Raw genomic sequence first — 15,947 nt, 5'->3', positions numbered from 1 at the left:
CTGATCAAATACAAACTGAGACTTTGTTTTTTGTCAGCACTTTGCATGTTCTTGCTTTTAATAGAGTTATTATTTTTGTGACAGCCCGACAAGCAGCACGGTTGTCGTATTGATAAATATTTCTGAATGAAGTAGTCATCTTTATAGTCAGTTAGCACGTGCCTAAAATATGACGATTTGAATTTAAAGGCCTGTGGTCGATTAGAACAACTGCATGTGTTTACACTCCATAATCCGATGAGTCGACCCATCTTTAAGATATCATTTTATGATGTCATTGATGATGTTGTGTGTTTCAGGGCTGCTCAGTGCTGAGTGGGGGGGGACCTACACTGAGGAGGAGATCTGTGCATTTAAAGGATCCACTGTGAAGCTTCAGTGCTCCTTTAAGTTCCCGCCCACAGAAGGCGGGCGTGAGATCAAAGTCAAGGAAACATTTTGGTTCACCAAAGATCCAAATGAAGATCTAAGATTGGACCCTCAGTACTTTGGTGGTGTGCAGTCTGAGTGTCATGGCAACATCTGCAGTCTGACCATCGCAGACGTGAGACGGAGTGACGAGTACACGTTCAGATTCACAACTAACCATTCCAGAGGAGACTTCATCGTCACACCTGGTGTCAAAGTGACCGTCATTGGTACTGCTTTCCATGAAACACATTTCCACCAAGCTCAGTCCAGTTTGAGGTCAGGAAGTCGAAGTGCTGATTGTCTGCTGTGAGTAGGCGGGGCATGCATTTCACGTGATGTCCTACTTAGTCCGACTTCAATAAATACCTCTCAAAATACCATAACTTCTCAATAAACCCACATCATCAATTAAAACATATCTCTATGTGGAACTGTCAAGATTAAATTAGTTATTAAAACATATCAAACGTGAACGTACAAAAACCCAAAAGCAGTGAAGTTGTCACGTTGTGTAAATGGTAAATAAAAACAGAATACAATGATTTGCAAATCCTTTTCAACTTATATTCAATTAAATAGACTGCAAAGACAAGATATTTAACGTTCACACTGAGAAACTTCAATTTTTTGTGTGCAAATAATCATTAACTTAGAATATAATGGCAGCAACACATTGCAAAAAGTTGTCACAGGGGCATTTTTACCACTGTGTTACATGGCCTTTCCTTTTAACAACACTCAGTAAAGGTTTGGGAACTGAGGAGACACATTTTTGAAGCTTCTCAGGTGGAATTATTTCCCATTCTTGCTTGATGTACAGCTTAAGTTGTTCAACAGTCCGGGGGTCTCCCTTGTGCTATTTTAGGCTTCATAATGCGCCACACATTTTCAACGGGAGACAGGTCTGGACTACAGCCAGGCCAGTCTAGTACCCGCACTCTTTTACTATGAAGCCACGCTGTTGTAACACGTGGCTTGGCATTGTCTTGCTGAAATAAGCAGGGGCGTCCATGGTAACGTTGCTTGGATGGCAACATATGTTGCTCCAAAAGCTGTATGTACCTTTCAGCATTAATGGTGCCTTCACAGATGTGTAAGTTACCCATGCCTTGGGCACTAATACACCCCCATACCATCACACATGCTGCCTTTTACACTTTGCGCCTAGAACAATCCGGATGGTTCTTTTCCTCTTTGTTCCGGACGACACAACGTCCACAGTTTCCAAAAATAGTTTGAAATGTGGACTCGTCAGACCACAGAACACTTTGCATCAGTCCATCTTAGACGAGCTCGGGGCCCAGCGAAGCCGGCGCTGTCTCTGGGTGTTGTTGATAAATGGCTTTCGCTTTGCATAGTAGAGTTTTAACTTGCACTTACAGATGTAGCGACCAACTGTAGTTACTGACAGTGGTTTTCTGAAGTGTTCCTGAGCCCATGTGGTGATATCCTTTAAACACTGATCAGGGATCGAAGGTCCGTAATATCATCGCTTACGTGCAGTGATTTCTCCAGATTCTCCGAACCTTTTGATGATATTACGAACCGTAGATGGTGAAATCCCTACATTCCTTGCAATAGCTGGTTGAGAAATGTTGTTCTTAAACTGTTGGACAATTTGCTCAAGCATTTGTTGACAAAGTGGTGACCCTCGCCCCGTCCTTGTTTGTGAATGACTGAGCATTTCATGGAAGCTGCTTTTATACCCAATCATGGCACCCACCTGTTCCCAATTAGCCTGTTCACCTGTGGGATGTTCCAAATAAGTGTTTGATGCGCATTCCTCAACTTTCTCAGTCTTTTTTGCCACTTTTGCCAGCTTTTTTGAAAGATGTTGCAGGCATCAAATTCCAAATGAGCTACTATGTGCAAAAAATAACAACAAATGTTAAGTATCGTGTCTTTGCAGGCTATTTAATTGAATATAGGTTGACAAATCATTGTATTCTGTTTTTATTTACCATTTACACAATGTGACAACTTCACTGCTTTTGGGTTTTGTATAAAGAAATCAAATATTTGAACTCACAATTTCCAGCGCGCATGGGAAGTGGTAAGCCAGACTGGACGTGGCGGACAAACCCTACGATGAGCTGGACCTCGTCTCACGAGATCTAGCTTTTCTTGGAATATCCTTCTTTAAAATGGCCTTGCAAATATATCTGCAAACATCATCAACGTTTTTCTCTCCTTCCTTGTGGGTCTAAAAAGCGAGTAGATACCATATTTCCCTGCTAGGGTATGGCTCTGGTGCGGCACTTCCTGCTCTCACAACTTGTGATTGGATGCACACCTGTGAGTCGCGAGTGAGTATCCAACCACAGAGGACAAGACAATCACAGACGCTGCACAGACCGCCACGTCGTCGATCCAGAAGGCCTCAGGCGGATTTCATACAGCGCTGGCAAACGAGCTCGCTGAAATCTGCTCCGACGTAAAAACAGCAACACGAGCCTAATAGCATATATGACAGAGTGTGATAAACACTAGCGGTTAGGATTCCTGGTTTTCACCCAGGCGACCCGGGTTCGACTCCCGGTATGGGAACCAGTTGTCAGGTTCAAACACTGATGACATCTATTAAACAAGACAAGAAGCAAAGAATTAAACAGAATTCAATTTGGCTCAATTTGAGGAGAGACGCTTGGACATCTGTACCCTTGTACAGTGTCATTACGCTCTGGCGAAAGATTGTACGCCTCCCCCTTTATTTGGACTTTCTCTGACCACATGACAACAGCTGCTTCTAAGGGACCAGGTCGTAAACAGCCATGGCCTTTGATTACAACAGTTCAAAAGAAAAGGTCGTAAACAGTTCACAGAAAAGGTCGTAAAACAGTTGAAAAAAGGTTCGTAAAACAGTCGAAAAGGGAGGTTCAAAAAGAGGTTGGAACTTGGGCAGATCCTGCCTTCTCACCGCTTTGTAGTCCTTGGGTGAGAACAATATCTTTCTGTTGATTACAATACATGAAAGAAAAGAGAACACCTTCATGTTGCTTCCCCCCCTACACGGTGGAGTTTTACAAGCCTTCTTCTTGGTAGGTTTAAAGACAGCTTTTGCTTCTCACCGGGCACTCAATGTAACACAAAGTTTTTGTGATAACTTAGAAACAATTATTCTAACACCAGTCTTAACCATGAATTGATTAACGTGGACTTAAACCAGTTGAAAAACTTATTCGGGTGTTACCATTTAGTGGTCAATTGTACAGAATATGTACTGTACTGTGCAATCTACTAATACAAGTTTCAATCAATCAATCAATCAAAAACACTTTTGTATATTTAGGAAAAGTACATTCAAATGAAATGAACTTTTGTCAATTTCTGATCGTGATTTAAGCCTTGCTGGCGCCGACTCTGAGTAGGCGGGGCCAGCCGCAGTGACATCATAGCGTGGCGCCAACGCAGAACTACAATGGAGGACATCTTGATTTTTGGGGCGTCATCACATTCCGGAAGTGACCATTCACTGTCCTCCAATCGGCACACTGCACTGTGTCTAGCTCCGCCCCTTTGGCTGCCCTACAAATGTACTTGGCACCGCGGCAAGTTATTTTGGTACCCTTCACAACTTATGAGGACAAAAACTGATCCAAACTGTAGTGCCTTTGGTGGAAGTGGACATGAAGACTTTTGTTTTGAAATGATTGAAGTTTTCCTTTCATTCCAGATCTGAAAGTACAAGTGCCAAAGTACAGTTATATTCGGAACAGTCGTTGGTATGATCTGAAGTGTGTCAGCAGCACTTGCAGTCCTTGGTCTCCTTCTTCATACGTCTGGTATAAGAATGGAGAGGAAATCCAAAATGCAAAGTCCCAAGTGTACACAGTAGACTATTACTCCACAGACAGTTACTCCTGTGCTGTAAGAGGACACGAGCAAGCTGTGTCTCCTCCAGAGTGTGAGTGGACTCTTCAGTCTTCTGCTGCACGTCACATGTAACTTTGTGCTGACTCAGCTCAATGCTTCTTCTGTCTTTCAGGTGCGTACAGGCCATGTAACAAGGTGGTTTACTACAAGAGACACATCTGTGCCATCCAAGGATCATCAGTGGACATTAAATGTGAATACACGAGCTATGGAAATACCCTGAGAAAATTCTGGTTCCGTACAGATTCTAGTCACTCGGGGAACCCCTCCATGACTGAAGACCCTCGGTATGAATTACCTTCAGAGACTTCTGGAAAAAGCACACTGAGAATAAAAGATGTCAGGCAGAATGATTCTGCTGAGTACCGCTTCAAATTCACCACTGATGATGATGATTTTGAATGGAGGAGTATTTCACCTGGAATCACCTTGACAGTAACAGGTATGAACACACCTGACCAAACATGCCCAATAATACAACTATATTACAAAACCCAAAAGCAGTGAAGTTGTCACGTTGTGTAAATGGTAAATAAAAACAGAATACAATGATTTGCAAATGCTTTCCCAACTTATATGCAATTGAATAGACTGCAAAGACAAGATATTTAATCTTCACACGTATTTTTTGTTGTTGAAAATAATCATTAACTTAGAATTTAATGGCAGCAACACATTGCAAGAAAGTTGTCACAGGGGAATTTTTACCAATGTGTTACATGGCCTTTCCTTTTAACAACACTCAGTAAAGGTTTGGGATCTGAGGAGACACATTTTTTAAGCTTTTCAGGTGGAATTATTTCCCATTCTTGCTTGATGTACAGCTTAAGTTGTTCTCCGTTGTGCTATTTTAGGCTTCGTAATGCGCCACGCATTTTCAATGGGAGACAGGTCTGGACTACAGGCAGGCCAGTCTAGTACCCGCACTCTTTTACTACGAAGCCACGCTGTTGTAACACGTGGCTTGGCGTTGTCTTGCTGAAATAAGCAGGGGCGTCCATGATTACGTTGCTTGGATGGCAACATATGTTGCTCCAAAACCTGTATGTACCTTTCAGCATTAATGGTGCTTTCACAGATGTGTAAGTTACCCATGTCTTGGGCACTAATACACCCCCATACCATCACACATGCTGGCTTTTACACTTTGCGCCTATAACAATCCGGATGGTTCTTTTCCTCTTTGTTCCAGAGGACACAACGTCTACAGTTTCCCCCAAAAAATCAAAATGTGGACTCATCAGAACACAGAACACTTTTCCACTTTGCATCAGTCCATCTTAGATGAGCTCGGGCCCAGCGAAGCCGGCTGCGTTTCTGGGTGTTGTTGATAAAAGGCTTTCGCTTTGCATAGTAGAGTTTTAATTTGCACTTACAGACGTAGCGACCAACTGTAGTTACTGACAGTGGTTTTCTGAAGTGTATTTCTTAGCCCATGTGGTGATATCCTTTACACACCGATGTCGCTTTTTGATGCAGTACCGCCAGAGGGATCGAAAGTCCGTAATATCATTGCTTACGTGTGTCATGTCTGTGGTTATGTTTTGTTTTAGTCATGTTCATTTTTGGTTTTGGACTTTTTGTGCACTTTTATTTGTCACCATAGCAACCATTAGTTTCACCTGGTTCACATCGTCATGTCACGCACCTGTTTTCACTGATCATGTCACTATATAAGTTTTTCTGTTTCTGTTGTTCGTCCTGGCGACATCACACTCCTGCCACTCTGTTCATCCTCATGATCCATGCTGCTCTTTTTTATGCCCCTCTTCTCATGTCAAGTAAGTTTTGTTATTGTTCATAGTTTTTTGCCTTTGTGCTATAGTGTTTTATTTTCGTAGCCACATTTTGTACTTCCGCCTTTGTGCGCGCTTTTTGTTAATCCCCTTTTGAGTTAAAATATTAAACATGTCCTCACCTGCACGCCACGTATGGTCCAATTCATTTGCACCACTGGAGAACCAACCACGCCACAGACCGAGTCATGACAGAGGTCGCCAGCTAAAAAGTTCTCCAGCAAGTTTGGATGAAGGAACGTGGGAGGTCCTGCGCGCCATGGAAGCCGAGACACTTCGCTATTCCCCCATGGAGCGCAAGGACCTCATGTGGGGACCGACCGGCAAACTGGTGCCGATCAGCTCCGTTTGGCCCGGGGACGTTGGCGCGTCATCCCTGTCCCGGAAGTGCCACTCCAGACCAAGAACGTCAGGGAAGGTGAGCGGACAGCACGCGGCGCTCCCGCAAGCTCCTCCTCCTCCGGTTGGAAATGGGCCGCAGCCTGCCTGGCTTACCCAGGATGACATCACAGACCAGGATTTTTTTTTTCTAAATTATTTTTCTTTTGATCACCCGCCTCCAACCAAGGACTCTACAAACATGATAAGACATTACCAGGACATGTTTTTAGAAATCAGATCCTGTCAAGCCAAGCCACCCAAATGTCATGCCCCGCCCCCCAAGACTCAAGCCACGCCCATGCCACATGTTCCTTTTTTTTCACCCACTCAATCCCAGGTACACAAAGAAAGACATTTTGGAAAATTTATAGGGGAGGATTTTACCCCCCTCCTGACCTCCCTCCACCCACCCAAGAAATCGGTTCCATACCGCGTCTGGTATCCGCTCCTTGAGGGGGGGGCTAGGGCAGGCAATTGTTCAGATGGGGTGGCTCAGCATCGTCACGCCAAGCCACAGCCACCAGCACGGCCGCCACCACCAGTCTTTCGACCTGCCAAGCCACAGCCTCCAGCTAGGCCACCTCCACCTGCTCCACGCCCTGCTCCAAGGCTATCAACATGCCTAGCAGCTCCACCATGCCAAGCTCCACCATGCCCAGCTTCACGCCAAGCGCCACCAGTCGCAGCTTCACGCCAAGCACCACCAGTCGCAGCTTCATGCCAAGCGCCACCAGTCGCAGCTTCACGCCAAGCTCCACCAGTCGCAGCTTCACGCCAAGCTCCACCAGTCGCAGCTTCACGCCAAGCACCACCAGTCGCAGCTCCATGCCAAGCGCCACCAGTCGCAGCTCCACGCCAAGCGCCACCAGTCGCAGCTCCATGCCGCCAAGTGCCACCAGTAGTAGCACCACGCCAAGCTCCGTTACCTGCTCCCCGACGCCAAGCTCCGTTACCTGCTCCACGACGCCAAGTGCCGCCAGTCGCAGCTCCACGACGCCAAGTGCCGCCAGTCGCAGCTCCACGACGCCAAGTGCCGCCAGTCGCAGCTCCACGACGCCAAGTGCCGCCAGTCGCAGCTTCACGACGCCAAGTGCCGCCAGTCGCAGCTCCACGACGCGAGCCCTCAAGCCAAGACCAAGACCCCCCAAGTCCAAGCCAAGACCAAGACCCCCCACGCCAAGACCAAATCCAAGACCCCCCACGCCAAGACCAAGTCCAAGACCCCCCACGCCAAGACCAAGTCCAAGACCAACCACGCCAAGACCAAGTCCAAGACCAACCATGCCAAGACCAACCATGCCAAGTCCAAGTCCAAGACCAACCATGCCAAGTCCAAGTCCAAGACCAACCATGCCAAGTCCAAGACCAAGACCAACCATGCCAAATCCAAGACCAAGACCAACCATGCCAAGACCAACCATGGCCACGCCAAGCTTCGCAGCCCGACGTTCCACGCCAAGCTTTGCCACCTGCTTCATCTGCAGTTTCCACGTCTGCCACGATGACGACGCATCCACCTCGTCGGCCATGGATGTGGCCAGTCCATGGGGGTCCGCCACGCCAGGTACGCCGACCTCCTCGTCGGCCACGGATGTGGCCACTACCTGGTCGGCCGCCACGCCAAGTGCGCCCACCTCCTCGTCGGCCATGGATATGGCCATTCCCGGGTCGCCCACCTCGTCAGGTACAGCGGCGGTCTACGCGTCGCCGCCACCTGATCCTGCCCCGGTGGATTCGGGGACACCTGGTCTGGCGACCCACCGCCATGTCCCCCTCCCGCCCTCCCATGACTCTCGATCCGCCTAGTTTTGTTTGTTTTGGACATCTGGGATCTGTCCGTAAGGGGGGGGGGGGCTCTGTCATGTCTGTGATTATGTTTTGTTTTAGTCATGTTCATTTTTGGTTTTGGACTTTTTGTGCACTTTTATTTGTCACCATAGCAACCATTAGTTTCACCTGGTTCACATCGTCATGTCACGCACCTGTTTTCACTGATCATGTCACTATATAAGTTTTTCTGTTTCTGTTGTTCGTCCTGGCGACATCACACTCCTGCCACTCTGTTCATCCTCATGATCCATGCTGCTCTTTTGTATGCCCCTCTTCTCATGTCAAGTAAGTTTTGTTATTGTTCATAGTTTTTTGCCTTTGTGCTATAGTGTTTTATTTTCATAGCCACGTTTTGTACTTCCGCCTTTGTGCGCGCTTTTTGTTAATCCCCTTTTGAGTTAAAATATTAAACATGTCCTCACCTGCACGCCACGTATGGTCCAATTCATTTGCACCACTGGAGAACCAACCACGCCACAGACCGAGTCATGACAACGTGCAGTGATTTCTCCAGATTCTATGAACCTTTTGATGAAATCCCTAAATTCCTTGCAAAAGCTGGTTGAGAAATGTTGTTCTGAAACTGTTGGACAATTTGCTCACACATTTGTTGACAAAGTGGTGACCCTCGCCCCGTCCTTGTTTGTGAATGACTGAGCATTTCATGGAAGCTGCTTTTATACCCAATCATGGCACCCACCTGTTCCCAATTAGCCTGTTCACCTGTGGGATGTTCCAAATAAGTGTTTGACGAGCATTCCTCAACTTTCTCAGTCTTTTTTGCCAATTGTGCCAGCTTTTTTGAAACATGTTGCAGACATCAAATTCCAAATGAGCTACGATTTGCAAAAAATAACAAAGTTTTCCAGTTTGAACGTTAAATATCTTGTCTTTGCAGTCTATTCAATTGAATATAAGTTGAAAAGGATTTGCAAATCATTGTATTCTGTTTTTATTTACCATTTACACAACGTGACAACTTCACTGCTTTTGTACAATGAATACATTAGATTAGACAATAAAATATCTATATTATGTACAATACTGTATATTACATTATCTTTGAATTTTCTGCCAAGTCACTAATCTTTTCTAGTGTTTGAATGCGGGTCAGGTGTAATTTTATTTAGAAATAAGTCAGCAGCCAATCAAAAGCAAGCTGTGGGCTGCAAACTGGACTTTGGACAGTGGTGTTCCAGATGAAGCAGTTATGTGTGTATGTTGTGTGACTTGCATCTAAAATGAATATTAATATGACATGTTTCATGTTTGCTCCTCTGGCCTCCAGCTGTGCAGGTGCAGGTGATGTCAGTCACAGTTGAAGATTCTCACCTTGTTGCACAAATGTTGTGTCACACAAGCTGCCTTCCAGAAGCTCCTTTGTCTTTTGTGTGGCGGAAGAATGGAAAGTATATAAAGGATGGAACCAAAGTAGAAGTCACCTTGTCACCTGGAGACTACATCACCTGTACTGCACAACAACATCAACATATCAGCATCTCTCCTCACCTGTGTGAGTGGTTCTTTCTTCCGGAAAAACATGGTGCGCTACAAAACACTTCAGTAGGAAAACAATACAAATCATTCTCGTGTCTATTCCAACTACGGAGTAGTAAACAACACAAACCAATTGAAATGACCTCCCAGCTGATGAACACGTTTAGCCAGCTAGCAGAAGCAGCAACAAGTCAACAAATTTGTTTTTATTCCTGCTTACGTCGCACTTGTTGCTAGGTAGACTTCATAGGGAACTGTGACGGACAGGGAGAGGCGGCAGAAAAACAGCACTTTAAAAATTATGAGACATGAACCTTTCATTGGATCACTACTCTGTATTGACTATAAAATACTTCTTGTAAAGAAATATTTATACATTACTAAACATTCTTTGCATATTTACAACATTTGTTATTCTATATAAATGTATGAATAAAAAAATAAAAAAGGTTTTATTTCTATGAATAGATACTAATTAAATGGGATGTTTTTTGTGTGCAGTATGTATATTACACAGATATTATACGTACATCATGCGTGTATGTTTGGACTTTGGGGTCCCCCTGTGGTCTGGCATTAGTGCAAAGTGAGGCAGTGAGCCACCAGATCCAGCAGATGGCGCTGCATGTGTACTATGATGCACTGTCAAGTGTAATGTGCACTGGCGCCTTGGTGGAGGTCTGCTGCTGCTTTACTGACTCATGTTTTGTCTGTGCTGAAAAGAAGAAGAAGAAGGTGTTTGTTTAAAACTTGTTTGTTCTTCTTCCAGATGTTCTGAAAAGACCTTCAGTGTCTCTGAGTCATACTGGTGACATATTGGAGGGTCGTCCACTGACACTGACCTGCTACATCGACAACTTCGACTACTCCTCAGCAACAGTTGATTACTGCTGGTACAACAAGAAGAAGAATGTATCTTCAGATGATGAAGTCCTCAGAAAAGGTCGACAACTGGTCTTCAAGTCCATCAACTCTTCAGACTCAGCAGAGTATTGGTGTACTGTGGAGAACCAGCTGGGGAAGAACACATCAGAACCCGTCTTCATTGATGTCCAATGTGAGTACATCTACGTCTTGAAGACGTGTGGTGACACTGATGAGGACAATGTCCTGTTCCTCAGATCCTCCCTGGTCACTCTCTATGTCTGTCCATGAGGGACAGTTCGGGACTCTGACCTGCAGCAGCGATGCTAACCTGGCCACCAGCTACACCTGGTACAAGGAGAACATGTCGTCTCCTCTGGCATCAGGTCAGACGCTGACCATCAAAGACATCAGTCCAGGTCAGAGGCTCACCATCAGGAACATCACAGAGCAGGGTGGCCATGATTATTACTGTGAGGCCAACAACAGCAGGGGGCGCCACATCATTGGTGTGCACGTGAGCGTGAATGGTAAGACCCCTCATGTCCAAAACACATCTGTGTCTCCTGAAGACATCTACTGTATGTCCATGTGTAGGAATGTCCTGTAGAACGATAAACATCATCAGGCTGTTCTGTTCTGCTGTTGTGTTCGTGGGCATCCTGATCATCCTGACTCTGCACTTCAGGTAAAAAGTAGGACTGTCAAAATAAACACTTTAATGCAGATTAATCCATCATCATTAATATGATTGAACATTGTAACACAATTAACCCACAAGCAGAAATGTTATTTTGTAAAAACGGATCATGTTTTTGTTAACATGAACATGATGCTAAAGGTGTTTACTGGTTTACTTTACTGGACAAGCTCAGCAGGTCTTGTTTATTTTCCAAACGCAGGACGACAACGTCTCCCTCGTCCACCGCAGATCCAAATGAGCTCGTCCAGCCTGCAGAGGTGACATCTTGTTGGTTCTGGTGTCATGAATCCAGTCTCACTGTCATCATGTGTCCTCTTGTCAGCAGCTGGACCATGGCGTCTATGAGAACATTCAAGCAGAAGACGCGCTGTGACGGCCATCTTGACCATGAACAACAAAGTTGTTTTAAAATATTCATATTTTCACTTCCTGTGTTGGAATGTCTATCACTGAGAAAAAATAATACAAATACTTTACTTATGCACAGACAAAGGAACAGAGGATAACCCCCCGACCCTCCGAGCGTGGCGTTATAATTGATAATATAATTGACAGTTGTGGTCTTACACAAATACATGAACCCACACATCGCAACGGTAATACGATTGATCTGGTTCTAGTCCGGGGTGTTGCCACTTTTAAAGTTGTTGTACTCCTGTGCTCGAAAGTCATGCCCGATCCCTACCTCATAAAATTTGAAGTTCTGACCCATTGTCAATATTCTGATAATAACCAATGCTTTAGCAGTCGTAGCATTAATGTTGCTAAAACCATGACTCACTCTGGCACTCGTTAATGGCAGCGTTCCAAAATGATGTGGACTCTATCGATAGCCTTACCAACGACTTTAATGTTGACTTTAATGCCATTGATAGTATAGCACCGCTAAAACTGAAAAAGGCCCCTAAGAGGCACACCCCCTGGTTCACGGAAGAAACCAGGACGTATCTTTTTTCACTCTGACCGTAACTTAGGTACAAGCTGGCTCACTAGATTCCACACTTTCTCCTTTTTCTATTGTGGATCACGATTTGTATTTTAAACCACCTCGGATACTATATCCTCTTGAAAATGAGAGTCGAGAACGCGAAATGGACATTCACAGTGATTTTTATCTCCATGACAATACATCAGTGAAGCACTATAGCTACGGAGCTAACGTGATAGCATCGTGCTTAAATGCAGATAGAAACAAAAGAAATAAGCCCCTGACTGGAAGGATAGACAGAAGATCAACAATACTACTATCAGGAGACACGGAACCAAACACTGGACATGTAACTACACGGTTAATGCTGTGCCGCCTGTCGAAGCCTAGCAATGCTGTTGCTAACGACGCCATTGAAGCTAACTTAGCTATGGGACCTCGTCAGAGCTATGATAAAAACATTAGCGCTCCACGTACGCCAGCCCTTATCTGCTCAACAACACCCGTGCTCACCTGCGTTCCAGCGATCGACGGCGTGACGAAGGACTTCACCCGATCATCGATGCGGTCGGCGGCTAGCGTCGGACAGCGCGTCTGCTATCCAAGTCAAAGTCCTCCTGGTTGTGTTGCTGCAGCCAGCCGCTAATACACCGATCCCACCTACAGCTTTCTTCTTTGCAGTCTCCATTGTTCATTAAACAAATTGCAAAAGATTCACCAACACAGATGTCCAGAATACTGTGGAATTTTGCGATGAAAACAGAGCTGTTTGTATTGTGATACAATGTGTCCCAATACTTCTGTTTCAACCATTGACTTCAACCGAAAGTTTCACGGGAAATTTAAAATGGCACTTTATAAGTTAACCCGGCCGTATTGGCATGTGTTGCAATGCTAAGATTTCATCATTGATATATAAACTATCAGACTGTGTGGTCGGTAGTAGTGGCTTTCAGTAGGCCTTTAAACTCAGAACCCGCAGTTCAAATGTAAAAAAAAATCTGACTGGAAAGTATTTGTTTGGTTAAAGGCCTACTGAAATGAATTTTTTTTATTTAAACGGGGATAGCAGATCTATTCTATGTGTCATACTTGATCATTTCGCGATATTGCCATATTTTTGCTGAAAGGATTTAGTATAGAACAACGACGATAAAGATTGCAACTTTTGGTATCTGATAAAAAAAAGGCTTGCACCTACCGGAAGTAGCGTGACGTAGTCAGTTGAACATATACGCAAAGTTCCCTATTGTTTACAATGATGGCCGCATGAAGTGAGAGAGATTCGGACCGAGAAAGCGACAATTTCCCCATTAATTTGAGCGAGGATGAAAGATTTGTGGATGAGTAAAGTGCAAGTGAAGGACTAGTGGGGAGTTGAAGCTATTCAGATAGGGAAGATGCTGTGAGAGCCGAGGGTGACCTGATATTCAGCTGGGAATGACTACAACAGTAAATAAACACAAGACATATATATACTCTATTAGCCACAACACAACCAGGCTTATATTTAATATGCCACAAATTAATCCTGCATAAAAACACCTGCGTGTTTGTTATGCTAGCTCCTAGCTCCTCTGCTAGCTCCTAGCTCCATAGAACACGCCAATACAATTCAAACACCTGATCAACACACACAATCACTCAGCCCAAAAGACAGTTTACCTAACCCAAGGTTCATAAAGCTTATATATTTTTAAAAAGTTACGTACGTGACGCGCACATACGGTCAAGTTATCGAATGTTTAGCAGCCAAGGCTGCATACTCACGGTACCTGATATTCAGCTGGGAATGACTACAACAGTAAATAAACACAAGACATATATATACTCTATTAGCCACAACACAACCAGGCTTATATTTAATATGCCACAAATTAATCCTGCATAATAACACCTGCGTGTTTGTTATGCTAGCTCCTAGCTCCTCTGCTAGCTCCTAGCTCCATAGAACACGCCAATACAATTCAAACACCTGATCAACACACACAATCACTCAGCCCAAAAGACCGTTCACCTAACCCAAGGTTCATAAAGCTTATATATTTTTAAAAAGTTACGTACGTGACGCGCACGTCCGGTACGGTACGTGTTATGCTAGCTCCTAGCTCCTCTGCTAGCTCCTAGCTCCATAGAACACGCCAATACAATTCAAACACATGATCAACACACACAATCACTCAGCCCAAAAGACCGTTCACCTAACCCAAGGTTCATAAAGCTTATATATTTTAAAAAAGTTACGTACATACGCAAAAAAAAGCCAAAGCTGCATACTCACAGTAGCACGTCTGCGTCTTTGTCATCCAAATCAAAGTAATCCTGGTAAGAGTCTGTGTTGTCCCAGTTCTCTACAGGCGTCTGTGTATCCAAATCAAAAGTCCTCCTGGTTAGAGTCTCTGTTATCCGAGTTCTTCCATCTTGACTGCATCTTTCGGGAATGTAAACAAAGAAGCGCCGGCTGTGTACTGTTGTGGCTGACTACGTTCGAAAAATACGTCCATTTCGCACCGACAACTTTCTTCTTTGCTTGCTTGGCTTCCTTCTCCATAATGCAATGAACATGATTGAAACAGATTCACGAACACAGATGTCCAGAATACTGTGGAATTATGAAATGAAAACAGAGCTTTTTCCTATCGGCTTCAATGTGGAAGGCATACCCGTGTTCGCCGGGCTACGTCACGCGCATACGTCATCCGCAGAGGCGTTTCGAACCGGAAGTTTAGCGGCAAATTTAAAATGTCACTTTATAAGTTAACCCGGCCGTATTGGCATGTGTTATAATGTTAAGATTTCATCATTGATATATAAACTATCAGACTGCGTGGTCGGTAGTAGTGGCTTTCAGTAGGCCTTTAAATTAGGTTAAAAGTAGAGTTGAGCAATATGGTAAGAAAAACATATTAAGATACATCGTATGTATATGAATGAAATCACTATTTTGTCATGTTTTAATGTTAAATTGTTAGAAGTGAGATGAAAAGATGAAAAGGAGAAAAATATATCAATTGTAAACATGTTTTGGTCGGTTACCAGAGAGTGAGTGCCTGTGTTCATGCAACCAACCTTGCTTTGCATCTTCTGCTTGCTTTCCACGAAGAAGAAGAGAAAAAAAAAATGGCCAAACGTTTTATGGAAGTTTTTTTTGTGTGACATTGATTACATGTCTATCGTAATATACTGTATGTAGATGTTGTTTAAATTGTTTTAAATAAATGATCAGTATTGTCTTGAACAAGAAATACTTTGCATCCCTAATAAAATAAATAATAATAACGTTGGTGTCTTTCTGTTTTAGGCTAACATTAACCATAACTATATATCTATAACTATATTATTAGTATCACTATTACTAATACAATGCTACTAACCTACTATTAAATTAATAGTAAGTTAGCAGATAAAGAAAATTGTTGCAAAGAGAAAAAGAGGAAGGAAGAAAAAGTAAGAAGTCATTTAGTGGCAGTAAGTACATCTTTAACACCATCATCATCATCATGTTGGCGTTGTGGCAGAGAACATTTCGCACGAGACTGTCTTGAAAAAAAAAAGAGACAACAATCGAGGTAACTCAGCATGACTGTTAAAAGACGACACCAATTAGAAAGACAATAAGAGATAAAGAGAGACGTGTGACGTTATGTGGTTTTGGATTGTTGTT

General features: G+C 43.9%; 1 protein-coding gene across 1 annotated transcript in view; it reads left to right on the top strand.

The window, feature by feature from the left end:
* LOC133633739 (B-cell receptor CD22-like) overlaps positions 1 to 13,571 on the top strand; it is a 37,133-nt gene extending 23,562 nt beyond the window's left edge. The window contains exons 2-10 of the mRNA XM_062026401.1: positions 300 to 638; positions 4,085 to 4,315; positions 4,397 to 4,726; positions 9,580 to 9,804; positions 10,558 to 10,845; positions 10,910 to 11,182; positions 11,250 to 11,340; positions 11,555 to 11,612; positions 11,678 to 13,571. Of these exons, the coding sequence (XP_061882385.1) occupies positions 300 to 638; positions 4,085 to 4,315; positions 4,397 to 4,726; positions 9,580 to 9,804; positions 10,558 to 10,845; positions 10,910 to 11,182; positions 11,250 to 11,340; positions 11,555 to 11,612; positions 11,678 to 11,728 (1,886 nt within the window). The 3' untranslated portion in view covers positions 11,729 to 13,571. The remainder of the gene's footprint in view (positions 1 to 299; positions 639 to 4,084; positions 4,316 to 4,396; positions 4,727 to 9,579; positions 9,805 to 10,557; positions 10,846 to 10,909; positions 11,183 to 11,249; positions 11,341 to 11,554; positions 11,613 to 11,677) is intronic.
* Positions 13,572 to 15,947: the final 2,376 nt, after the last annotated feature.

This window comes from Entelurus aequoreus, linkage group LG18 (assembly GCF_033978785.1).
Source record: "Entelurus aequoreus isolate RoL-2023_Sb linkage group LG18, RoL_Eaeq_v1.1, whole genome shotgun sequence".
NCBI lineage: Eukaryota > Metazoa > Chordata > Actinopteri > Syngnathiformes > Syngnathidae > Entelurus > Entelurus aequoreus.
Note: the sequence above shows the minus strand (reverse complement) of the source record. Positions and strands in the feature narration are given on the sequence as shown.